We start from the raw sequence: 27,901 nt of genomic DNA, 5'->3' as shown, positions 1-27,901 counted from the left end.
TCAGAATAATTTCATTCTGTCCCTTTACTGAGCAGCTCATTGCAGACATGTCTCAGGAGACAGATGGATATTTCTCCATCGTCCTTTGCCCGCCGTCTCAGCCCTCCCCCTCCAGTCCAAGTCCAAGTTTGACATGGGATGGCTTCTGTGTCTCTGGGCTCATTGTTAATTCACCAAATGCTATTTGTACGAGACAGGAGTTAGAGAATGATTTCATCCCAAGGGTGCAGCCATGTCCAGCAGGTTTGTCAGTGATGGCTCCATTCTGAATTATCCATGTGGTCTAGCACAGTGGCTCTCAGACATTTATACATCGGTAGGTCCTATTGGGTTTAAAAGTGTTTCAAACGGTCAGCCATATGAGATATGGTCAAATATGTGCATTGTGCATGATACACTAATTGTAAATATGTTTTTGAGGCAATTGTTTATCCCCTAAAATCATGAGTCCACTGGGACACATGTTCATTGATGCAGCCTTTGCAAAATGAACGTCCCTCACAGCCTCTGCAGCCGACTTCTATGGGCCATAGAATGGCTGGAGGAGGCCTGTTGGTTTCTCTCGCAGAGAGGGGAGAGAAAATTAGGGCGTAGGTAAGTTTGGTTCCAGCAGTAATTAAATCTTTCATCAGGTCATCAGAACTGGAAGAGGAGCAGGGTCACTAGGGCCTCCAATAGGGCCTCATTAGGCACATACTGTATAGTCACAGCCAAATTGCAGTAGCACGTCTCCTGCAACAGACAACAAATCACTACAACTGACAATTGAGGCAAAGACTAATCCTATTCTGAGCCTTATCCATTTCATTTCACTGCCTCTGCTGCCACTCAACTCCTATCCGGCAATCTCTAGTACCGGTAGTCAAAGGCTATTTTTCTCCTCTCTCACAGAGAAATGCAGTATCATGGACATAAACAAGAAATTGCCAGTTGACTGCTACAAATGTGGCATCCTCTCCTCTAGTCTCCCTCCAGGCACAAACTCACCATTTTTATCAGCATAAACAAAAGTGCTGTACTGTCAGACTGAGACACAGATCAATGATTGTATGAAAACTGCTTATTCTGTGCATGTGTGCAGTCTGTGCACCTTTGTCTGTCTCTTCATACTTGCTGTGTGTGTGTGTGTGTGTGTGTGTGTGTGTGTGTGTGTGTGTGTGTGTGTGTGTGTGTGTGTGTGTGTGTGTGTGTGTGTGTGTGTGTGTGTGCGTGTAGGCTCCCCACCATGGGCGCATGCACCCTGCACCTTCTAGCATTCATGCATTCGAGTCTTGAAAAAGAGTAGATTTTGCCTTTGAGCATTTTTGAGTGGTGCAACCACTCCAAGGAACAATGTCCGTGTTCACCTATGTGACGTTAATGAGCACCAGTATATGACTATGAGTACCAGTAGGGGCGCTGTTGTGCCAGAAACAGAGAGAGGGATAGTAGCACTGTTGCCTGCTAGAGAGGGAGAGAGAGAGAGGGAGAGGGAGAGAGAGAGGGGGGGGGGGGGGAGTTGCACCACTCAGTTCACACGGGTGTGAACTGAGTGGTGTTTTTCGGCACATTACACAATATCAGGTCAATAGTACTTTCCGTTCTATGCCCATACTTGTTTATGGAGGACTGTGTGATATCTTGTACCATTTGCGATAAGTTGCAACTTTCAATAAATTGTTCAAACCTAATCTTATTTACATCAGAGTTAGTATGTTTCCAGTCCAAGTTAAAATCTCCAAGACAGTATAAATCAAACCTTTCTTCCAGAGCCAAATCAATGCTTTCCAATATTTTGTCCATATACAGGATGTTTGATTTTGGGGGCCTATAAACACATCCAATTAATGTTGGTTGTTGAAAGGGTAGGTGAACTTGGATCCATAGGATCTCTAGTCCATTCACACACAGATCCTCCCTCACCTTAAACAGCAAGTGCTCTTGTAAATATAGGGCAACTCCTCCCCCATTCCTATTTCTGTCCCGCCTAATAACAATCCTTTAAGATCAATTTGTCCATCTGTTATAGTTTCATCAAGATGAGTTTCCCTGTACAACATTCAATATATCATTCATCTTGTTCACCAAACTATTGATATTAACATGGGCTATATGCAATCCCTTCCTTGACAGGTGTAAATTCATAATCTGTATGACTGTTTCATTTCATAGATCATCATACACAACAGATTAGAACAGCCATGGAGTGATCTCTGAATCCCTGAACAGCTGGCCATCAATATATAGCCTGTCCACCGCTATGACAGCTTTGTGATCTTTGGCTCTATATTCTTTGAGGATGGGAGTTAGCTTTCGTCTCCTGCCATTAATCTCTGTCGGGAATTGATCGTTCATCCAGAGGTTAGTAGGCCTTTGAGAAACTTCCATCGGGATTTCACAAGTTCCTTCATGTTTGAAGTGTTTGAAGTGCAAAACGAGCGATGATGGGGCGCGTTTTAGGCCCTTCCTGCCCATTCTGTGGACTCTTACAAAGGGAAAGCCCTGAACGGATTCCTGGGGTAGTTCTAATTTCTGGCATATGAAAGGGGATACTTTTATACAATGGATTATTTATGGCAGTATAGTATTTATTATATTTATTGAGAAGAATAGTTGCTAATTGCTCTGTGTCCTGTGGTAGGATCCACCCCTATTTAAGGGAGGCTGCAGGGACAGGTTGGTTAGTTAGTTGGTTGTGGGCTTTAACATGGGTAACAGTCCTGAGGGAGAGCTACAGGGCCTTGTGTGATCCAAGGTTTAACCTGAAGAGAGTTCTCATCCTATTTGGTCTTGTTCAATTGGGTTTGCCTAAGTATTCTTTTTGTTGGTCTATTGTGGGCCAGTATTTAGTTTTTGCTTTTGATATGTGAATTGCACTGAAGAAAACTGTCTGGAGGTTGGTGGAGGAGTTTGGGGAAAATAAAAGCCCTTAACTACCATTTCTGACTGTTCTTGGAGCCATGGCCATTCGAGCAACTTCACAGTGCATTTTTACACTTGAGTGCAATAACCACTTTTCCATTGCATCTTATGAGTGGTGGGGTTCATGTGGTGCCGGCGTGCATGCACATACTGGTTATTATCAGTGTGACGTCATCTGATAAGGGGTCTATTGGTTGCTAATTCGAATTATGCAAACTGGAAACAAAGAAGCGCCAGCACACAATAAATGTCCTTTTCACATGGTTTATTACCTCAGACAAACAGACAACGAACAGACAGCCCACCTGGCCTTCCTCAGCGTTGTGATAAGACACCAGGAAGTGAGGAATATATGATACAATCAAGTACAATTGAATGCAGGTGTCAACTGTCATCACCTTGAAAGATATCTAATGAGGATTCAATGTTTGCGACACCAAGACAGGATAAATGCCATGTGAAATCGAATTAGGTAAATAGTAAATAGTAAAATGTAGAAATGTACACAATCACAGCGAGCTAACACAGTATATAGGGCCTGAACAGGCCATAAGCCCTAACCACACCAAAGGGTCACCATGCAACTCCTTGGGTCCAAACGATTGCAAGGAGTTAACGCTAAAACCGCCTTGACCCTTTGGTGTGGATAGGGCTTTAAAGTTCCTGGAAAGTTAGTTAACCTAACAGACATTTTATTATGAAAACCTGCATCTCCGTGTGTTAGTCATGCTTCAGTGTTAGTATGACCAATACATTTTTGTCACATACACTTTAGAAATATAAATTGACCAACGATAAATATTAACTATTAGATATGGGAAGGAGACCATTGGTATCACTCCAGAATAATCGTCCATCAGGAGTGTTACCAAATAGGCCTACCAATGATCTCCTTCCCATATTTAATATTTAAATTTTTCTATTTATCGATTGTCAATTTATATTTGTAAAGTGTATGTGAGAATAGGTAGAGAGACATAGGACACACCAATAATCACATTTCAACAGGTTTATTTCTTTACTACATCAGGACAAACGTCAGTGTGAGGAGTTGTGGGAGTCAAATCTCTTTTGAAGGAGTAGGCTATTGGAGTTGTGGGAGTCAAGTCTCTTTTGAAGGAGTGGTGGAGTTGTGGGAGTCAAGTCTCTTTTGAGTAGTTCAGAAAGTTTTCTAAAGTGTATGTCACAAATATGTATTGGTCATACTCGTGAGCTAATTAATGTCTGTATGCACTATATAGGCCTGATTGTGTCATTGTGTACATTTCTGCATTTTTTACCATTTCATATTTAATATTTATTATTCGATTTCACATGGCATTTATCCTGTCTTGGTACCATAAACATTGAGTCCACATTAGATATCTTTCAAGGTGATGGCAGTTGACATCAATTGTACTTGATTGTATCATACATATAAATACCTCACTTCATGTTGTCTTGTCACAACACTGAGGAAGGCCCATCTGGCTTAAACACGTCTGTTTGTCAGAGCTCAGAGGTAATAAACCATTTGAAATGGACATTTATTGTGTGCTGGCGCTTCCTTTTTTCTATTTTGCGTCATTGAACAGAACACTTATAAGAATTAACACTCTTCTAATTTGGAGTGCTGCGGGTTGTCTGCTTTTGAAGTATTTTCCCTCTCAATTCAAATTATGCAAACATATTTCATGATAGTGGCAAAAACATGTAATGTCAATAATGTGTCTCATGTGTCTGAAACTCAAGTCAGCACGTTTGAGTCCCAGGAACGCTCTACTCTAGTCACTGGCATCCTACAGTATGTGTGATCTCTCTCTCTCTCTCTCTCTCTCTCTCTCACACACACACACACACACACACACACACACACCCTTACCCTTCACTCTCTCCAAGGCTGTTTGCTCAATGCATATGGGGGATTAGCTGATGCGATTATCTGGAGCTTTTGGAGTTATGCAAAGATCATTCATGGTAATGCTACACAGCCGAGTGTCTTGTGCATTCCTACGCTCCTGTTCATTAGTTTTGAAATGTTCCAAACTTGTGTGAAGCCATTTGGGTTCGAGTCCAAGTCAAGACCGAGTCCGAGTTCGAGGCAAGTCCGAGTGTGGGAGGGGTCTGAGTCGAGACTGAGACCGACGGGAGGCGAGACAGAGTCGTGTCCCTTGGTCCGAGAGACAGTCAAGTCCATGCAAGTCAAATTAAGGGCGAGACCGAGATGAGACCATGTAAATGAAAATGTGGACTCGAACACTATATCACTTCAGGGTTTCCTGCACAATGTTGTTGGCATGGCGCTGCACCATGCTTGAAATAAATCACGCCATAACAAGCTGCCAAAAAAACAAAAAGGGGACTAGTGAATTATGGGGTGTGTGTGATATGAAATGTCCAGTACCTCCCCAGTGCCACCCCAGTGTCTGCCCTGCAGTGTCTGCCCAGTGGCTCCCCAGTGTCCCCCTGAGTGCCTCCCCAGTGTCCCCCTGAGTGCCGCCCCAGTGTCTCCCCAGTGCCTCCCCAATGTCTCCCCAGTGCCTTCCCAGTGTCTGCCCAGTGCCTCCCCAGTGTCTCCCCAGTGTCCCCCTGAGTGCCTCCCCAGTGTCTCCCCAGTGCCTCCCAGTGTCCCCCTGAGTTCCTCCCCAGTGTCTCCCCAGTGCCTTCCCAGTGTCGCCCTGAGTGCCTCCCCAGTGTCTCCCCAATGTCTCCCCAGTGGCTGCAGTTTCTCCCCAGTGCCTCCCCAGTGTCTCCCCAGTGTCCCCTGAGTGCCTCCCCAGTGTCTCCCCAGTGTCTCCCCAGTGCCTCCCTGAGTGCCTCCCCAGTGCCTCCCCAGTGTCTCCCCAGTGCCTCCCTGAGTGCCTCCCCAGTGCCTCCCCAGTGCCTCCCTGAGTGCCTCCCCAGTGTCTCCCCAGTGTCTCCCCAGTGCCTCCCCAGTGTCTCCCCAGTGCCTCCCTGAGTGCCTCCCCAGTGTCTCCCCAGTGCCTCCCCAGTGTTCCCCTGAGTGCCTCCCCAGTGTCTCCCCAGTGCCTCCCCAGTCTTCCCCTGAGTGCCTCCCCAGTGCCTCCCCAGTGCCTTCCCAGTGTCCCCCAGTGCCTCCCCAGTGTCTCCAATAGCAATACAAGAGCAATAATACAAATTAATCTTAATTTATTAATCTTATTAATTCATTAAACTAATGAATTCATTAATTAATCAAAATATTCGACGCGCGGCCTGAGGCCGCGCGCCAGAAGCCCCCCCCCCCCGCGCCCAGCACCATGCCAAAGCTTTTTCCTGCAGGAAACAGTGCACTTCACGGACACACACATGATCAAAGACATAGGGACGGGGACGACGACAACACATGATGTCACGGGGGTACAAATACATAAAGTCACGCGTTGGAGCGTTTAGTGCCACTCAAAAACAACAGATGATGCTCTGATACACTGCTGCTGCATGGATACAATCTTAAACAATTCTCCCCTGTAGTAACTTCTGTTTTGGTTGTACTGTGAGGGGGTTTTCACACCATATAGAAGAACTGTTTACCCTGAGGTTGTTCCAGCTGTTACTGCCAGACGCTTTTCAATATCCGTGCCATACAGCAGTTGACCCTAATTAGAGCAACCTTTACCGTGACCTCTGACCTGCTCTCACATCCTCTCTGTTGATGTAAAGCTGCATCCATTTAATCCCTATATTGATCGTATTTTACCTAAGCCTCCCCCCCCCCCCCTCTCTCTCTCTCTCTCTCTCTCTCTCTCTGTGTTTAAAGACCAGCTAGCAGCTACACATTAGCACTTTATGTGCAGATGGTATGGTCTAATTGTGCTGCTACTGTGCAACTTTCCCAGCGTATTCCAGGCTGAACAGATGATCGTGGCCTCTGGATTCTCTTGACAGTCCAAAAGGCTCTAGAGGATGTTCTCATTAACAGGACTTGTCAGAGCAACCTGCTAGCACCGCTAATTTATCTCTCCCTTTGCAGAACACATAAGTGGTAGCGGACCACACACACACACACACACACACACACACACACACACACACACACACACACACACACACACACACACGCCACTTCTCCAAGAGAGCTCCAGGGTTGACTCGTGCAAGACTGCAACAATTAGCTGCAATATGGCTAGTGGGACATACCTGGCTGTGTGCATTATTGTTTATGGATATGTGCACCTGTTTGTGTCATTGAGTATAATGGTAACGGGAGGCTCATTTCGATGGACGTGGTGATGATGGATGGTGCATCTCTGTCAGTATTTGTTGAGCCTGCTGCCAGCCTCCCGTTCCTTGTCCTCTGTGTTTGTGTGCATGCGCGTGTGTACACTGTGTGTGTCTGCACACACCCACACATACAATACGAGTGTTACCTGACATGTCAACATTTCTCCACTTTGTTTTACACCTCTGTCCGTCAGTATATCACATTCCCTCATTCCCTCGATCCAGTGCAGGTGTCTTAGGGCCATCTTTATTTATTCTGTCTTGTTTTGGTCGTGACTCTTAGGGCTGTATTTTGTGTGTCTTAAGTACCAGGTCTTATTCCCTAACTTGAGTAAACTAAAGACCTGGAGGCGTGATCAATGCTATTTGGCCACTCAGAATAGCCAAATGGCATTGATCACGCCTCCAGGTCTTTAGTTTACTCAAGTTAGGGAATAAGACCTGGTAATTAAGAGACGCAAAATACAGCCCTAAATCTTAATTGTATACCTCTCCTGTGTGTAGTTCTCACTGCCGTCGCTGATATGACACCTAAATGTCCCTCCGGGATCAATAAAGGTTTATCTCATCTTAAAACACTCATGCAGTCATGCTCAGGGATTTGTTTTGTTAATGCCTACAAGCCTGCATGAGGAAACGTTTACCCAACAGTCTTAAAACCTATTGATTACCTCTCGGCATGCAGTACCTCTTACCTCTTTTACTGCCTACAGGAGGCCTATGCAGCCCAATAATAGGAATGTACACACACGCGCGTTTGCACACACATCCTTAGTCATTCAGATAACAGAGCAAATTCATTAAGTATCAAGCTGAAGTTTAATTTCCTCCTTTCATCCTACTGATGACCATTACAGCATTCCTTTGTAATTACAGTTTCAACACTGGCAGAATTGTAATGACATCTCTTCCTGTGGGTGTTGCTTTTCCCAATAATTGAAGTATACAGTACAGTTTCGTCTTCAGCAAAGAAATCAATACACAGCGATGTTATTTCACAAAGCAATGACAATGAAAGTGTGAATGAACCATTGTAGAAATTCAATTTAATTATGTGTCAACAGAGAGGTGTTAATGGGACAGACTGCTTTGTACAGTGGCTCTGGATTGCCTTTTCTGTTTTCAGTAGTTTTTCTCTTGGCTGTAATTCCATTAATCTCGTGTCTGAGGAAAACTTTGGGATCACTAATTGCATGGCCTCAAGCTAGCCCCAGCCTGATGGTCCCGTGTTCCCAGGAAGAATGTTAATGTGTACTAACGGATGATGGGTTTTAAAGCGAGAAGGATCTTTTTGTTTGGATTTTTAGGTTCTGTTCCCCTCCGCACAATGAAAGCGCAAACATTTTCTAAAAAGAGATGTGATGTGATGAATAGATGGTTCTATTTCAGAAATACAACCTATATTTCCTCTGCTTGCCGGGGAAAACAATTTAATGTTGTCTGTTTCCTCTACGGCAGCATGTGATAACAACGTGAAAATGATTTTGTCCTTTGAACACGGCACACTTGCTGCTCCAAGACAAACATTTCCCTGGAAATAGAAAGAGGTTTATGCTGAATCTTTTTGGTTGTTGACAAATGCAAATGGTCTGGATTTCTATAGCACTGCTATCCAAACCGCGTTGCTGTATATTTATGCCATTGTATTTGCATCAAGAACATTATTGAGTGAGGCTTTTGTGTGGTGTGGGGTGATATTGGAGATGAAATATGCACACACTTACACACACGCACGCACTAACCCTGCTGGTCCAGACAATTGCCAATGCCATGCAGTATTGGTGGTTCCATAGAGGAAACAGGCAGACGGTTGGGGGGGGGGGGGGGGGGGGGTGAGAATGATTTGAACGTGTGAAAACACACCCAAATCTGTGATGTCCAGACGTGCTGGAAAAGTGCTGAGAGCGGCAGAATGTCTCTCTCTCTCTCTCTCTCTCTCTCTCTCTCTCTCTCTCTCTCTCTCTCTCTCTCTCTAGTGAAATACTAGACAGCCGTCCTCCCTCCCTCTGTCTCTTCAGCCCTCCTCACATCACCCCACATTTACCCCCTTGATGCGCCCTGGGTGCACGCACACAAGCACGCACGCACACACACACACACACACACACACACACACACACACACACACACACACACACACACACACACACACACACACACACACACACACACACACACACACACACACACACACACACACGCGCGCACACACACACACACACACACACACACACACACACACACACACATTTACGGGGCCCCTGGCATCCCTGGCAGTGTGGGCCCTAAGTGAAATGGGATCTGAGGGGCCGGGAGGAGCGTATCAAATCCATCATTGAATTTGTATGCTATTGATCCTGCTTTGTCGCTTTGCACAACCCAACCCCCACACAACCAATAACCGCAGAAAGGCAGGTTAAAAGGACAAATTGAATGAAGTAGAGTCAGGGCGGCTGTGTGTGTGTGCGTGTGTGTATGTACTATACATTATGCTGAGCATTTGTGTAACACCAACCAACCAGATGGATATAGGCACATGAGACTACAGACATGTTCTCATGAGCATAATGTTTAGATTCCCATTAACTATCCATACTTTAAGACAAACAAATGTGGTTCAAATAAACTTGCCATACTGTAATACACTATTGTGATTCACATAAACATATAGACTACTGTAACAACACACTCAATAATTACCTGTCATCTGTCTACATAGCATGCTATCTAAATTGCATTAGCCTTTGCATAAACCTGTAAGGTTGTTGAGGCTTTGACAAGTCCTATGACAAATGCTATGGGCTATGGGCTAAGGTGGAGTCTGAAGAGGTGAGTCTTCAGACTACTGTGGAATTGCAATGGGGAGTTCATTCCATATTTGGGAGCCAGAAGGGAGAAGAGTCTGGGAGAATTGGCCCAAAAAAAGTTATAAAAATCCTACTCCCATCTAATCCCAAGCGGATGTTATCTACATTAATGGGTGGTACATCTCAAGTGGAACCGGACAGAATGGCATACTTCCTGTTTATTCCTGAAAATGCATATGAAACCAGAAACCAGACAACATTAACTAACATTACAGTAAATCGAGCCTTGATATTGACATTGGCCTGTAATAGGTTTTAGTGTGGTTTCTTTATTCTAGCACTCTAGCAATTTGAACATTTTATTTTGGCCAAAGCTGTTTGTGGAATATGATGGGTGAATATTGGAACGAAGGAATTGTGACGAACAATATTCTCTGTATGTATTCGGCATGTTACTGTACACTTTCATCAGAATATTTCTGGACAGTCTGTCAAAGTGACAAAGCGTCCCCCAAAGTTTGTCTGTGTGTGATATATTTAGTTCAACAACAGCTCCTCAGTACAGTGTGTAGTGCAGTGTGTATTGTACAGTATCTCTGTGTTTCTTTTGGCTCACTTTCTTTTGGGCTTGTTTGAGGAGGGGGAGTGGATGTGTCGTGGAAATCTATATATAAACATGTAGAATACTCAAAGTTACAGCCCTGGTTTATGACGTCACTGTCCACACATGGTCATGCCTTGTGGCTATATGTTGGGGGTTGTCTGTGGGAGAAGAGGAGGGCTATAAAGGCTGTCAATTGTTGAGACTCTGGGAGTCAGACTGGGTTTTCCATACATGAGTGTAAGTCTGTCTCCTGCTCGAGTAAATCTCTATATTCTATACCTCAGAATTCTTGTGTTGCCTCATTATTCATTATTGTGATTTGTCTTTTGAGCACATGTCCGCAGATTCCATTACATATTTGGAGGTTTCCCATCGAGATGTGCTGGGCTTGGCGATGTCGGCCCGGTGGGATAAAGTTCTGTGTCTTTCGGCTGGGCCGACGTCGCGCAAGTGAGTATATGGATCTGTTTTGATGTTCGGAAAATGAGGTATTACTTTTATTCGGGGTTTAAAGTATAGTGATGAATTTGGTTGTGATCACAATTTTTTTTTTGATGGCCTATATTAAAGAGGGAAACTGTGAAGTTTTGCCTTTCATATGTGCATATGAGAGACGGAGGAATAGTGTTTGGTTGGTTGAATGGCTAGGAAAAAGTAGTCTATTCAATAAATCATTCATTAAGTTGCCTGCTGTCTAATAGGGGGACAAGAGATCCTGCCTAGGGGTATCCTGTTGTTTTAAGAAACAACGAAAGTTGGCTAGCCAGTGTGTGAATGTAGGCCTACGGTGTTTGAGGGTGTTTGAGTGTGTTTGCCTATCTGCCTGTGTGTGTGTGAGTATGGGTGAGGCAAGGTGTCAGTATGACAGGGAGAGAAAATGTGGAAATGGGAGATTCTTAATGATCTAAAATGGAGATACATAATTCTCGAGTCGAGAAAACGGAAATAGTTCCATAATATGGATGAAAGTAAGGATGTGAAACGAAGGAGAGTGTGAGAGTGGTATGGTTTCATTTTTTTCTTGGCATATTATATTTGGTGTGTTGAAATTATAAGATATTCTATTTTAGATATTGTTACTGTGTAATTTGTGGAGTTAAAAGTAAATCTTGATGAAATAGTGAGCCTATGGTAGTTAAATCTATCAACTACATTTTATATGTGGGGTCAAAGTATTCTTGATGGAAATGGTAACTGCGGAAATACCTCAAATGAGCAGTGGAATGTCTGAATTAGGACTATTTATTTTTCTTCCTCCTTAACCTGGCATGATGGCAGTCTATATGGCTCCCTGCAAGGGGAGTTGTCATAAAATTTAGGATTGTTTTATGTAGAAAAACAAAATGTAATCTAAATTCCCCAGGCAGGCCACGCCCTGATTAATATTGTAAGTTAGTTTAAGAGCCATGCACCATATTTAGGAGGCTATCTCCTGTTTTCTGAAAATACGTGGCGTGTTGTATGAGTATGCCATGGATATTCTTGTAAACCGCTCCGGATTGAGAGCGTCTGCTTAATAGTATATCGGACTGTGTCAATTAGTGTAGTAAGATTGTGAGATAAGGATAGCCTGACTTTGTTGAATGGCAGATCTACTATGTGCACGAGGCATGTTGTTTAAATTGTAGACATGTCAGATTGAGAAAAGGAAAACAGCAATAGTGACAGACTAGTAGTATGTTGTTACTGTTAAATTGGTTGAGGTTTAAGATAAAACAGAATGGAAAAATGTTACAGAAATTAGCAGAGAATTGCAGTAACACAGCAGGTGGCCCGGATTATAAATACCTCAACTTGCCTGGGTACAAATAGAGGTTAAAGAAGTGCGGATTGGAGGATAAGATTAGAGTAGGCCAAAAGTAAAAACTGAGTATAATGTATGCAACAATGCATCCAAAAGGAAAGAGTTTTTTATGGACTCACAATAGTGATTATTGGTTAAGTTAAGTTTTGCCATTGTTACATAAATGTGTTGTTAAAGTATACATGTATTGAAACACCCCCATAGGCAAATTGGTAATGATAGGGTTCATTTGAGGAAGCAAATGTGGCTAGAGGTGGTTTGTATAAGGCCGTCGTAAAAACAGGAAAAGATAAAGGAATGTGGAGTGCTCCACCCCATGCGGTCAAATAATGCCTGGGGGTAGTGGTTTGTTGAAATCAGTCAGTCAGAAACAGGTGGTGTTCTACCTTAGGTAATTGTTAGGACAGATTCTAAGATGATACATTTGATATGTGCTAGGAAAGAGGTTAAGAAGTAGCAGTTCTACAAACATGTTGTTTAAAAAGTAAGGTAATGAAACGGTGAGAATTAGTGTTGATGCTAGCCTGGGGTCATGCTGTGAGATAATTACCCCCTGTAATTAGTTTATTGTTTATTTGCTCTTCCGAGGCTCCTCAGGCTCTGTGTGACGGCTCATGTTATATGAAGCCATTTGTCATAGATGTCATTTATAGAAATTGACCAAAGCTAGGTGGTTCCCTATTATGAATGTAAAGGATTACTTCCCAGGATAGTTACTTTTGTAAACTGTCATTTGTTATTAGGAATGTTAAAATATGCCGGAAGCAATTACCGTAGTCAAGAACAAGGGTTTACAGTGAGATTATAGGGAGTATGTAAGTAGCCTTGCTGAAGCCATGAGGGTCACAGGGCAGGAGCCTAACCCCTACACCCCTGGTCATGACGCTAGTGTGTCATAATAATAAAGTAATAATAGTAAAACTTTATTTGTATAGCACCTTTCATGACATCAAATGCAGCTCAAAGTGCTTTACAGAACAATGAAGAATAAAATAAAAGCAAAGCGTAAAAGGAAAGCAAGGCAACGACATTAAAAAGCAAGCAGTAATGCAATACAGTGAGGACATGAATAAAAAAAAATATATAAGATCACTTAAAGGCAATGTTGTAGAAGTGGGTTTTGAGCTGAGCTTTAAAAATGTCTACAGAGGCTGCCTGACAGGCAAAGCGAGCAGGCCAGCAGTGGAAGACCTTAGCGGGCGGTTTGGAACATATTTAGGCAAGCAGTCATGTAGGTAGGAAGGTGCGAGACCATTGAGGACTTGATAGACAAGTAAAAGAATTTTAAAATCAATCCTAAAAACAACCGGGAGCCAGTGCAGTGATGCCAAAACTGGAGTAATATGTTCTCACATCTTAGTTCTAGTTAAAACTCTGGCTGCCGCATTTTGGACAAGTTGTAATCTGTCAGTTGTTTTCTTAGGCAGTCCTGGAAAAGTGCATTGCAGTAATCAAGCCGAGAGAAAACAAAGGCGTGGATGAGCGTTTTTTGCATCGTCCAAGGACACATAGGCTCTGATTCGTGCAATATTTCTAAGGTGAAGAAAGGCAATCTTGGTAACATGATTAATGTGTGAATTAAAATTCAATTCGGAATCAAGGCCCCACCGATAGAGTCCGCAAGTAAGGGGAAAAGTTAGTTTTGTGGTATTTGAGCCAGAGACCTGATCATGTACGTATGTGCACGTAAAAGAGAAAAATGAAGAAGTTGCCCGAACACTGTGTATACATCTGGCTGATACAGGAGATTGCATTTATCAAGGATAACAAGGCTAACAACTAGTCACTGATTGGCAAATAAGAATGGTGTGACGATGATTGATTTGGTGACATCTTTTGCAAAGATCTAAGGAAATCCAGAAAGCTAAACCTTAAATCCAGAGCGATTTACATTAGGTAAGAACAAAGAATATGGCAATTAGATCACGTACATGGAATATGATTGTAATAGCAGCTGTAATTGTGATCATTTAAAATATAGTAATTTGCAGTATGCAAAACGTATGCATCTGTCAGAGTAAGCCTGCTCTTGACCCGTTACCATGGAGAGGGAGAGATACAGGCTACAAACCGCTTACTTGATTTTTAAGATCACACTGTGGGAGGTGTGATCATTGCACTGAACTTTGAGACACCTACTGAACTGAACTGAACTGTACTGAGACACTGTGTGAAGGGTTTTGGGCACCCTGCAAAGGATGGGTTCAAATGCAAGGCAGAGCTGACTTCTGCAACAACAATGGAGGATATGTTTTCGACATCTGATTTTGTGAGACCTTGGGAACTATGGCTGTGTTCTCCTCCACGTCATCTGCTGATTTTGTGGCTAGCAGGAACTGTGTTTACTCTCTCTGTAGTGATGGTGAGAGGTGTGGTAAGAATGACAGATGCATATTGACAAAATAGTAAGGAGGGATTATCAATTATGGCTGCTATGAAAGGAAATGGGTGGTTGGTCTGTAAACTTTAAAATGGTTGTGCTCAGGATCTGACTTTATTTTGACCTTATCTTGACTTGGCCAAGGATAGGGAAAACAGCTGGGCTAGTGCTATTTGAAATGTTTATGGCATAACGACGGTCAAAGCAACAAACCCCCCATGTATACTAGGCTGTGAGTTACCCGCAGGGCTGAATATGAGACATACCATGATCAGCTGCTCATCAGGTCAGATACTACAACACTAATATAAATTAGTGGAGATAAGTGATAGATCACTGAATTATGTTAGCATGTGTGCGCAGTAATACAAGATGGACAGTTACTGTAAACAGTGTAAAATCAGCCAAATCTACAGTGAGTGCAGGCATAGTTTTGTTAAAAACCAATTGATTTGAAATAGTATTTGTAATAGGACCATTGAATTTAAATTGGAAAATGGAATGTGTGTCCTAGATGAGATGAGATTCAATTTAATGTAAGTACAAGTAAAAGTACAGCGGAACGTAAGAGCAACTATGAGCTATGCAGTCGTCATTTAAGTAAGTAAATAAATAGGGAATATAGCAGGAAGAAGAAGACAGAAGAAGTAGACACTGACATCATAGATGTCATTTATAGAGTAACTTTGAGTAGCTATTGAAGAAGACAGAAGAAGTAGACACTGACATCATAGATGTCATTTATAGAGTAACTTTGAGTAGCTATTTTCATCAGGGCAAGAAATAATATTGATTGATGTATTGGCTGGCTGCGTGAGTTAAATTTAAGACTGAGAAATGTATTGGCTGCATGAGTTAAAATTAAGACTGAGAATGATAACCTGTTTATCAAGCTGGAGTTGCTTGGGCTTACTAAAAGTTATGAGTTACACATTGTTCAATTATCTAAAGGTCCAGTAAGGGGCTGTACACCGATGGTGGAATGGAACCAAAGATAGGAGTTGTTGTACATTCTAGAATATAAGTACTATATGATGTATTTACAAGATATTATTCATAGGAGTCACACAGACTAATGTGAGTGAGTCCGCAGTTCTGGTTCAGGGGACGCCCTGAAATAGACAAAGTATTTAAATACAATGTGTTTCCTGTATAAATGTATGAATGTTCTGATCCAGGTTTCTTTTTAGGTTCAAGGTGGAGGCGGTCCAGATTCATATGTTTGTGGAATGATTTACTAATGAAATGACTAATCTTTGCATGTGTGTGCATGTGCGCCGAAATGGTTATCTCGCTGTGTTTACAGAAGAGAAGTATCATTGGATTTTGGAAATCAAATCTGTGAGTATTACGTGAGTAAAATGCAACATATTAATGTTCAGAATGTTTTTACTGTAGTTATATGATTTATTAGTGTTGAACAAGTTTTTACTGTAGTTATACAATTTATAGTGTTGAACAGCGGTATTGTTTGAATTATGCCATACTAGTGAGACATGAGAATGTATTTTTAGGCAGTAGTTATACAAATGCGTGTAGAGACGTTGGAAGGTGGTGGACTGACAGTAAATGAGATGGTTATAGTGTCAGCTGGTACCCCGGCAGAAGGCTTTAGAGTGCTCTAAATGAGTTGCATGAGCAGCCTACACCTCAGGGTGTCCGGCAGTCGGGAACCAACTGTCTATAAAGTAAGGTATAATTAGTATTGGTCCACCATCAACACTAAAGATAGAGACTAGATAGAGTAGGGCCTTTTTAAAAAATTGGTTTGTAGTATGTTTTTTTCCAGCTCCATATGATCCTATGAAGACGACAACATGAATGATGATGATGATGAATGATGATGATGATGATGATGATGTGCGATCATGTCTGCTACTATGACACTGAGGGTCCTAAATGAGAGTGCTGTTAGCACTCTGAACTCTGAATCCGGCGATCATGTGCGGTCATGTGCCCCAGGAATGTCACCTGTGGGGTGACAATTTCTGGTCTTTTGAGAAGCCGGGACGTGTGCTGTTCTGTTGAAAATGGCCAATCTGCAAATTCGCAACATGTCTGGGCCCTGCACATTGTGAAAGAACTAAAAAGACTTGACTTGCTCCTCAAAGTGGGCTGATGGACAATTCTGAATGGACACTATGGTGCTGAGATGTTTTCTTGGGTCCAATGTCGGCAACGGTTATTGTATGTTTAATTCTTATTTGTTTGTTGTTATAAAACCATTGTGTCACTGTATATTGATTTATGTTTGTGCCTGAATACCTGTGTATTCTGATGTGTTTTGTTGTGTATACTATGTTGTTGATTTTATGTTTTTATCATGTCGTAAGCCATGTGGTGGTCGTTTTCTCTTATGAGATAGGCCGGTGTAGGAATTTTCCCAGAACGTTACGAGATAATGTTGTATGAAAAGGGGTTTTTCGCCTGCCCGTACGATATGAGTGAGTGTTTATTTTGTGTTTCATCTGCAATGTACTGATAAATGGTGTTTATGAGTTTTTAAATGTTTAAAAGTGGGGTAATGTCGTGGAAATCTATATATAAACATGTAGAATACTCAAAGTTACAGCCCTGGTTTATGACGTCACTGTCCACACATGGTCATGCCTTGTGGCTATATGTTGGGGGTTGTCTGTGGGAGAAGAGGAGGGCTATAAAGGCTGTCAATTGTTGAGACTCTGGGAGTCAGACTGGGTTTTCCATACATGAGTGTAAGTCTGTCTCCTGCTCGAGTAAATCTCTATATTCTATACCTCAGAATTCTTGTGTTGCCTCATTATTCATTGATGTCAAAGTACTTTATGGCCCTCAGGGAGAGATGGAGCAGTGCACTAGCCTCCAGCAGAGGTTGGCTTCACACATACAGTACACCTCCAACTCATAGCATCCATCAGGTGTTTTCACTCTGTCTGCGATCCATCTATGCTGCTGGCAAGTGATGCTGCTGGCAATGCTCAGTCAATCACCAAGCATCCAACCCACAGTACTCTTCTCTAGACTGCCCTTTACATGTGGCCATGCTCCTCTCCTCATCACCATCTCCTCAATCCTTCCTCTTTGGAGTTCTGCTTTTTTCTCTCTGTCCATCTTACAGTATATCTCTGTTTCTCTCTCCAACTTTTCACATGCCATCCACACATCTCTCCATATGTCTCGGTCTCTCAGGAAGCCAGCCCAATTAACCTGTTTAAACACCCATCTGAAGGTCCCATCCATTCCAACGTGGCTGTGTAAAAACAATAGAGAGCCAATCTGCGTCAGGACGAACCAGATACCCCACGCTCAGGGCTGTACTGGGTCAAAGATCCGGCCCTGACATTTGGCCCTGACCGGGGCCAAAATACTCGAGGCACACACAAAAAAGCCCCAATACCACCACTTTTATACTGAAAAACATCCCTCCATGTGCAAAAAATAATAATAATTAAAGCAAGGGAGGGTGGCCCATTCATATGCCCTGTAAGTCAAGTGGCCAGTCCAGGCCTGCCCACACGCCTCACACTCATACACAATCTTGCTCCGACCTCCATGCCCGTCCTTCTAGGAGTGAGAGACTTGTATGTACATTCTCCTATACATAATTTATATGGACGTTAAAGCTGTCTGTCCCCTCGCCTCTCTCTCCTCCTCCTTCTCACTGTAATTCTGTCACCACTCGACTTTCATCCTCTCCACAATAGTATCCCTTGTCCTTAGAGAATATACTAATAGAGATGTTAACGAGAGAAAACACTGAAGCGAAAAAGACATGGTAGCCAAAAGTAGTATTGCGGCGCGAGCGGTATTTGGGCCAATCACATGAACGTGCCGAGGCTGCCGAGCCAATACACAACAACGGCGGCGCTCGGTCATGACTCGCTCGCAGTGCACGCACACACGGTGCTCGTTCATGTGTTTGGCCGAAATGCATCTGAGGCTTTCCAACCTTGAAGCACTCGGCCCTACTCGTCAGAGGAGGGACTGCAGGGGGACCAGTGGAGTTATGATGAGGAAACCCTGTGCAGCTTGGGTTTAACATTGAGCGCTTGTTTGCACTTCCGTATTTTGGTCAAGTTGGACCCAAGAAGGTCATCGGTGCTCCAGCCCCTTAGAGTATATATATTTATAGAGAAGGCACCCAGAGGAAATCTTGAGGCGAAATGGACATAGTGGCCGAAAGAAGGTATTGCAGTTTGGTAAGGTCTGGCCCCAAACACATGAACGCGCACTAGGCTCCGCCCACTCCAGAAAGTTTCAGGCAGCTCTGAGCTCTGCTCCAGAGCGGAGAGCGCTGACGGACCGACCGCATTAAAACCAGGAAATGTCGCATCAGGACTTTTGCTCATTACTTATTATTCTATGTATATAAAATATAGCTAATTTGTCTAATCTCTAGTTACATCAATATTGTTCTTGTAAAATAGTTGGTTTGTGACCAAGTATTAAGATTATAAAGATCGCTTGTATCATTTTGACTGCCAGGGACTTCCCATTCACTTACCATAGGCTTCTGTAGAACTCCCGAGTCCGAATTCAAAAAACATTTTTTTAAATAGCAGCTGTACATGAAATGTTAATGTTGATTTACCATCGACATGATTATTTACCGATATAAATACATGGTTTGATAACCTACAAGTAGGCGAAAGTCATTTTCTGCTAGGCTTATGTCTCTCCATCTACCCCGTCTTCAAGCCTCCATCCCTGGGCAGAGGACGTTGATTGATTGACTGGTGGTCGTGGAGCTCTGTGCAGTGCCGTCTCTTTACAGTCTAAAATCAATGGTTAAATTATTCCATAACACTGAAAATGATCAATTTTCCAATTAAAATAAGTGTGTAAATGACATTTATTTACAAAGTGCATTTTTTTAAAACCTTGTTAAGGAACATGACACCATATGCTATATGATATATTTCATTAACCACTTTGTTTTACATTAAACAGCTAAATAAAATGGAAAGCTCACATGCTGTGAGCTTGTACTTTTGAAGATTGCGCCATATGGCAGACAAGTCAGTCAAGTCTATGGACTTTAATGTTTGTTTAGATAATCGATATATTTCATTAGGCACTTGTACTAGATATTCACCAGATTAGATTATGTTATATATTTCAGAATATTTCTATTATTACCTGAATTAATTTAATTATTACCTGCAGATTTAAATAAGCACAAAAAGGATCATGAAGACGCATAGGTTTGACATCTGATATCCAATGAGAACAGAATGAGAATAAAACAATAAATTGATGTCTTAACCGATTGAGTAGGCATGTTGTGGTAAGATTGTCTCCCTGTAATTTTAATTTTAGCTTGAAGGTCACAGGTGTCCAGCTTAAACCAGAAGATGAAGTAATCATATATAGCAGCAAGACCAAACCTCATCCATGGAGAAGGTTAACTGAGCTATATATATATATATATATATATATATATATATATATATATATATATATAGTGTGTGACCATTTATCTTTGTAATTACAAAATTGTTCAACCTATTGATATTACCACAAAGCATATTCTTATACTCATATACTCATATACTGACTGGGTCTGATACATATTTAATATTTATTATATTTGCATTCATAGTGCTAATTTGTGCTATTTTGGCATTTTATTAGAGATCGGTAGCATTATTATTTAATAGTTTAGAGTGGTGCTGTGACCTTGCATTTGCCATGCAGGCTTGAAGTGTTCCTCTTCAGAGCTTGTTGTTCTACATTGTCATTGGTAAGTTTATTTGTAAAATGTATGTAGCCTATATTTTCACTTTCTTCTAAATGTGAATTTAGCAAAAGTATAAAGTCCCTTTAAAAGCAAATATTCAACTGCAGCCACCACACAATAACACACAAGTTGGAATGAACTTCAGTTTATTGCATTAATATTATATGGTGTGTAAACAGTTCATAGAGGTGTATAAAAATAACGAATTCATTTACATCAGATACATCCATGTTCTTAATCTATTCAAAATGCTAATATGATAAAACCGCTATGGTTTTATATTTCCTTTCCGAAAAATATTCCGAAAACAGTTCTACACTGGAGGGCAGACGAGCCGAATAATAACCTGACGCTGCCTGATCCAAAAAGCTTGCTACCCAATACCGCCCCCAGCTGGCAGTGTCAGGTTAAGACGAGCCTGCTGCCTACATAGCGATGCGCGTTCACCACGAGTAGCACGCACACGCACACACGCACGATGCTAGTTCATGTGTCGGTCGCGCGTTCATGTGTTTGGGGCCAATCCATCCCAGAATGCACTCTGTTCCTACCAGGAAGGAGGAGTGAATCCGCCTCATGCGCTTTTGAGCAACTCAATGCAAGTGGATGGGAGGAGAACTCGGGTGTCTTCTCTATAGATATATATACTCTATGTCCAGCCCTTGTTGTCCTTGTCAAGTTGGAGGGACGACTGTAGAGGAGATATAGAGAGTATTTAAGAGACATAGTGAACAGGAAAGTAAGAAAGAAAAGCAAGAGCAATAGAAGCACCTTATGCAACCTCCTCCATGTGAGTGGCTCATTCCTTATGCAACCTCATCCACCTCATGCAGTCTCCTCCATGTGGGGAGCCCATTGTAACCACCCTTTTGTTTTCAATACTGATAGAGAAGAGAAAGGCACATACTGCCCTGGGGGAACAGGTATGTTTCACACCACAGGCAGTCTGTGTTGTTGGTCAGATCAATGCAGAGTCTGGACCCACTGCTCTCAGCTTGTTTGCGTGCAGAACTGGCCCATTGGGCTTCACTCTGGTATTGATCCTACCATGTGAAAGTGGTGCTTTTTGCAAGGCTGTCCGTGCGTGCGTGCGTGCGTGCGTGAACAAAACAAACTAGAATAAACTTTGTGATGTTGTAATAGAAATAATGTTTTTTAGGGTGAAAAAATGAAAGTTATAGGTCTACTGTAGTCACTTACAGTATGACCTATATCTACTTACATGTTAATAACATTCATCAGCGTTATTATTACTAGAGTGGTGCCCATTGGAGCCTCTACAGCGGTGCCCATTGGAGCACCGCATCCTACTCGGAACGATGCAAGTTGAAATGCATGCCCCATCCAGATATTATGTCCCTTTTATGCCCATATATGGAGTTATTTGTCAGGCAAGCCCAAATATGGAGTCCATGCAGATGTCAGAATGATGTCAGAACAGGCCATAGCTCCATATATGGACCCTGGGCAGTGGGCCCTGTGGGACAATCGTGGGTCCGACTGTCTCGACACCGGGCACTGCACACCCTGTGGTGGTGTGGAACGCGTGTGAACAATTTGAAGCTGGTGGTGGGGCGAACGGTTCTCGAGTTACGCGGATTACAACAGTACACACACAGACAAAGATTTGGTGCATTTATAGATCAATATTGTTCTGTGTGTGTGTGTGTTAGCGTGCGTGTGTGCGTGCGTGCGGGAGACAAATATGAAATTGGGGTTTAATTTCTAATCACCTTCCATAATTGATTCAACAAGAGCCTGTGAGTGTCTGATTGGACACTCATCCTGTCACTCAGGGCAGTAGCCTATAGACTGTAGGCAATCAGCACTATGTTTTTGTTCATTCAGCTATAGTCACAGCTCAGAGAGCATTATGTTATTAGTCACACTAATAACTGAATAGTTTTTCCAGTGATCACATCCCACCATGCATATGCTGTATATGTTGCATGTGGCACTGGGCACACATTCATAAATAGACATGCGCACACGCGCACACACTCAGAGGAACAGGGAAATAACGATGGCAAACGGAAGTTTCTTGTTGTTTTAAGAAAGAAAATAAGAATTAACATAAATTTAAGTGTGAACAAAGATGTTGCTTTTTCTACTTTAATCCATTGATACCTGGTGCAACCTATACGTTGTTCTACCCTTGATGCCGGCGCGCTCTCTGTGTCTCATCAGCTATTGCTATACTGTACATGTAGCAACATAACTATTTAAAAAAATATATATCAAAATGTGAAGGTTTTCAGAAACCTTAGGTCAGGCCCTAGAAGGCGTTCCCAGATTCGGCCTCAGGCTTCATGGGTTAATCCACCAAAAATAGCAGATCTACAAGCTCACAATCTGCAACGTGTTTCCGAAAATTGTCAATGTTTTGTCATGGTTCATATTAACCATGGTTGCAGTGAGTTGTGGGTGTATGGTGTAGTCACGGAGGTTCATATCATATGAAATGTTTTAGGCTCATGATTCACCAGGGACCTGGTTGGCTTGATTCCAGGCTTGAAACTCTTAATATAATGATACTTCCAATGCCAGCACACAGGCTCCCTCTGTAAACCATGCTCCAAGAGCGTTGTTGAAGAGGCCTTATCTGATCTGAGTGGCTGTGCTCACAGATACAGTGTAGTGAGCACCGACAGCCTCATGGTGATAGAACAAGGAGCAGGACGTGCTTCGCTATAGTGGAAGTCTCGCTTGAGGGCCCACGGGGTGAGGAGCGGCTGCAAGGCTGTGTTGAGTTACAGCCCTCGGCCCAAGGTTGCCGTCTAGACATTCTAAACCCCCGAGAGACGAGGCTGGCTCAGTGATGGGTTGTGAGGTCAGGTTAGAGCGAACGTAAGGGGTGAGGGAGGTCTAGGTAGAACATGAGCTTAGCTTAGCCATGATTCAACTCTTCACGGACCATGTGAGAACACTGAAAAGCGAAGAAGCCTTTGACAATACCATAAAAATGAGCTTTGCTGTATTTTCTCTCTTGGCTTCACCATCTGTGTTTTTTTTTTTTTTTTTACTTTATCGTACTGTATATCGTATTTGGAGTACATTACATGTAACTTCTTTAAATGATATTTTGTGTCTGGGGAGTTGTTTGCAGTGCCTGGGAGTTATATGCAGTATTAACGTTGACAGCAAATTTATTTAGTTTCAGTCATAGTCTGTAATGTTGACATATTTTTTGTTTATAGTTTTAGTTGACTAAATATAACATTTTAGTCGACTAAATCTACAATTGATTTAGTCGACTAAAATGTATTACAGTTGGCATAGCATCGTAATGCCTGATTTACATTTGCTTGTCAAAAATAGATCTACAAGCTCACAATGTGCAACGTGTTTCCGGAAATTGTCAATGTTTTGTCATGGTTCATATTGACCATGGTTGCAGTGAGTTGTGGGTGTATGGTGTAGTCACGGAGGTTCATATTATACCACATGTTTTAGGCTCATGATTCACCAGGGACCTGGTTGGCTTGATTCCAGGCTTGAAACTCTTAATATAATGATTTTCTGACATGTCTATAGAGAAATTAATGGGATTTATATCTGCAGGGCTGCGGCTGACAACTTTTCAGAAAAGTGAGATTTGGTGGCGTGTGTAGCAAATATTAGTAATATTTTTTTTATCGACCCATAAGTTAATAAAAACTAACATTGTGACCTTGAACAGACAGAGAAAGGTCCAGGGTCCACCCGGCAGCTAGCCTGCCTCAGCCAGTGTGATTTCTGGTCTAGAGGGGCGGATTCAAATTTGCCTGCGAAACCAGCCGGTGGATCCTATTGGTTTCTTGATCCTATTGCGTGCGCGTTTGGTATCGTGCCCCGTATAGACGCTTTTCAATGTATTCATGGTTCTTTGTCTTCATAATATATTTGAACATCTCTCTCTCTCTCTCTGCAGTGAAGTTTGATGACTGCATGGGGAACAATGGAGTGGTGTTCAAGAGCAGTGATCCCAGCTTCAGCGTGCGTACGGACGGATCTATCTTTACTCAGCTAGACGCCGACAGCCTGGATGAACCTGTCCAGTTCAAGCTGACCGCCAGCAGTCCACACGCACATGTGTGGGAGACCGTGGTGCAGCTGGCCCTGATTGACCCTCCGTTACCCCAACAGAATGGCAATGAGGTGGGCAAAGTTCACACACACATGTGTACACGCCACACACATGCATACACAACACACCTCCAAATGGCGGTTATCACCCCAGAGCCTCATATATGTAGGAGTGGTCTGATTGCAACAACTAATAATTAGTTCAGAGAGAGAGAGAGAGAGAGAGAGAGAGAGAGAGAATGCACATACACACAAGGATCATAAGCATTTTGCTTTAATCGGTGGTTATTTTATTATTTCATGGTGACTCAAACAAAGCAGCAAAAAAACCCATTTGTAACTTAAATGAGAATGTTGGTTGAATGAGCTCATGTTCTTGCTGAACAGTCAACTGAACGCCGGTTTGCAATTAACTAATGTCTGTGGGCGTCGATATTGTTCACCTCTACAAGTTGGTGAATAAAAACACTAGCCAGACTTAAGTTGGGGAGAACATTCTGTCAAGTTCTATGTAGTTTGAGACAGACTTGTATTTAAGGTCAGGTGATCACAGAGTGCAGCTCGCTGCTCTAATCCGCTGTATGATGTTTCAGACAGAACAGCAGGAGCTCCATCTCTGAAAACGTCTGGATCAATTGTTCTCAAATCTGTCTTCACGTAGCACACAGTTTTTTCTTGGCTTTTCAAAGTAATCTCAGTCTGTGATTATATTGTAGCCTAGTATACAGTAAATCATTTAGTCTGAGTGACAGTAGTGATGGGGACGATGGACCGGCCCACCGACCCATGGTATGGGTCGGTGGGTCGGTGAGTGGGTGTGTGTGTATGGATGGGTGGATGAATGAATGGATGAATGGATGGATGAATGCATGAATGGATGGATGGATGGATGGATGAATGAATGAATGAATGAATGAATGAATCGACGGACGGATGGATGGATGGATAGGAGGAGCTTCTATTGAAAAACTGTTGATCAGAGCAGAGCAGCAAAACGTACACGTGGAAAGGGAGACATACAGTACACATTGTAGGCATCATAATCAGTTTACCCGTGATGTAGAATATATACAGTTGTAACATATTTTTTACCCGTGATGTAGAATATATACAGTTGTAACATATTTTCCCGTCTAGTGTGCAGTGGAAAGTCTGAGAAGATACATAGTACTGATGATGTGTCTTTCTTGCTCTAGAGAGATACAGAAGTAAAGATCTGATGTCAACTATATCTATATTGACTGATACATGTATGTAATGTAATGTAACACCCGGGATTCAAACTTGGGTCTCCCATGTGAAAGTCCAACATCTTAACCACTTGACTAAACCAAAGGGATATCCCTATGGACTTGTGGGAGATATCAGACTTTTTAAAGCCATCAGGCAGAGGCTCTGAGCCACTGCTACACTCACCCCCCTTTTGACCTCCTCCCATGAGGAAACCCGATCCGGGTCACGGCACCAATGTGACGCCCGGGATTCAAACTCGGGTCTCCCACGTGAAATATATTGAACTGATATGTTCTATCCTGAGAATGAGTCAAATTTTACATTTGAATTTGCACACCCAGTCTTGAGACACAGAGTAAAGCGATGGAAATGGTGTTGTAAGCATAAGTAAGTATAATTTTAGGTATTTTCAGGTAATTGCATCCATCCAAACATTGTGTACATGATGTAAGATGCGTGAGCATAGCAGCTGGCAAATACGGTTGATGACATAGACATTGATGCAAGAAAAGTATAGGCCGATATAATGTCCTGCAATGCTTTATTAGTATCTGGTTGTGCTATGTCGCTTCATTTGCATATTAGAGCAACTAAGGATGCCGGGCTATTTGGGCCCATTCATGTCAGGAATGATACAAGTCGTTCCATTTATACTGCTTTCCTGCACCAATCGTTTTCATGTCCAAAACATCTCAACCTGGCCTCTCTTGCTTTATCCAAAAATGTAGTTATTTCTGATCATGTCTCCCCCCATGTGTCAATGTGATGACGTCATTGATACTACTTTGACCTTTACTGACAGACTGTCAGTGTCGGCTTGCAAACACGCTGGTGTCTATTGAGGTTTTTCGACACACTAAAACTCTTGTCACACTGTTTACAGTGGAATGGTCTTTCTCTAGTGTGGATACGCTGGTGAATCTTTTGGTCATTTAACAAAGTAAAACTCTTGTCACATTGTTTACAATGGAAAGGTTTTTCTCCGGTGTGGCTACGTTGGTTTGTCTTGAGATTACATAACACTCTAAAATGCTTGACACAGTGTTTACAGTGGAAAGGTGTTTCTCCAGTATGGATACGATTGTGAATCTTCAGAGTACCTAACCGATAGAAACTCTTGTCACAATGTTTACAATGGAAAGGCTTTTCTCTAGTGTGGAGACTCTGGTGTCTCTGCAGATGACTTGACTGATTGAAACTCCTGTCACACTCTTTACAGTTGAAAGGTTTTTCTCCAGTGTGAATACGCTGGTGTGTCTTCAGACGACTTAACCAATTGAAAGTCTTGTCAAACTGTTTACAGATGTGAGTTTTCTCGATTGGTATATACAATCAGAACAGCTGGGAAGCTTAGTCTGGGAAGATTTAGACTCCTTCCTCGAGTGGTGGTTTATCATCAAATCTGAATCAGATACATGGATGTAAAAGTGTCAGAGTTATAGGTTCTGGTGGGGATTTTATCCTCTCTCTGTCTCCTTATGGACAATTTATTTATCCTCACTTTGACTCCCTATGACCTCACCTCACCCCCAACACAACTGGTTGCTGTGCATGCCTGACTACACCGTCAATATAACATCACCACCATGCCACGCCGCTACTGTTTGTTTAGCACCTCATATCTGGCTTTTGTGTGCGATTTTTTTAATTACTTTTTTGAGTGCTCGGATCACCCACTGCCTTTTCTTCAGCTCTTCATATTGCTTTGGGGACAGCAAAATTATAAGGAGGCTCCTAAACTAGCAGGCAGACATATATATATATATATATATATATATATATTTTTTTTAATTTATTTAACAGGACAATGCACATTAATCAACACGTCATTTTTCAAATCCATGTAAATGGGCCAGTGTTAGCCATAGGCAAAATTTCATCTGTAGTCCCTGAGCAGGCTCTTAAAGGTGCAGGTAAAAGGGTATCCGTACAAAAACATACAATACAAAAACTAGTAAACATAGTACAGGGGGCAGAACAATTACCTACAGTGAAAAGTGACACAAGTGACACTAGTAATAATACAAATACTCGTGATTACAGATTTGGTTTGATTTAAGCTTTAAGTTCTGAACTTCTGACATCTCCTGTGGTTTTAAGCATGTTGATGAGCGCTGCCAGAGGGCTCTCCTCTCACTGTTTATTACAGCAGTGTGACATCAGTGTTAGTTAGCTGAAAGTTAGC

At 42.3% G+C, this 27,901-nt stretch overlaps 1 protein-coding gene across 1 annotated transcript in view; it reads left to right on the top strand.

The window, feature by feature from the left end:
- The window catches only part of LOC310862327 (cadherin-4-like), a 243,801-nt gene that overhangs the window by 144,098 nt on the left and 71,802 nt on the right, over positions 1-27,901 (top strand). Inside the window, exon 4 of the mRNA XM_083770178.1 lies at positions 24,329-24,555. Within this exon, the coding sequence (XP_083626304.1) occupies positions 24,329-24,555 (227 nt within the window). The remainder of the gene's footprint in view (positions 1-24,328; positions 24,556-27,901) is intronic.

This window comes from Protomyctophum parallelum (assembly GCF_964188405.1).
Source record: "Protomyctophum parallelum genome assembly, chromosome: 7".
Classification (NCBI taxonomy): domain Eukaryota; kingdom Metazoa; phylum Chordata; class Actinopteri; order Myctophiformes; family Myctophidae; genus Protomyctophum; species Protomyctophum parallelum.
The sequence above is the reverse complement of the archived record's forward strand: the minus strand, read 5'-3'. Positions and strand labels throughout refer to the sequence as shown.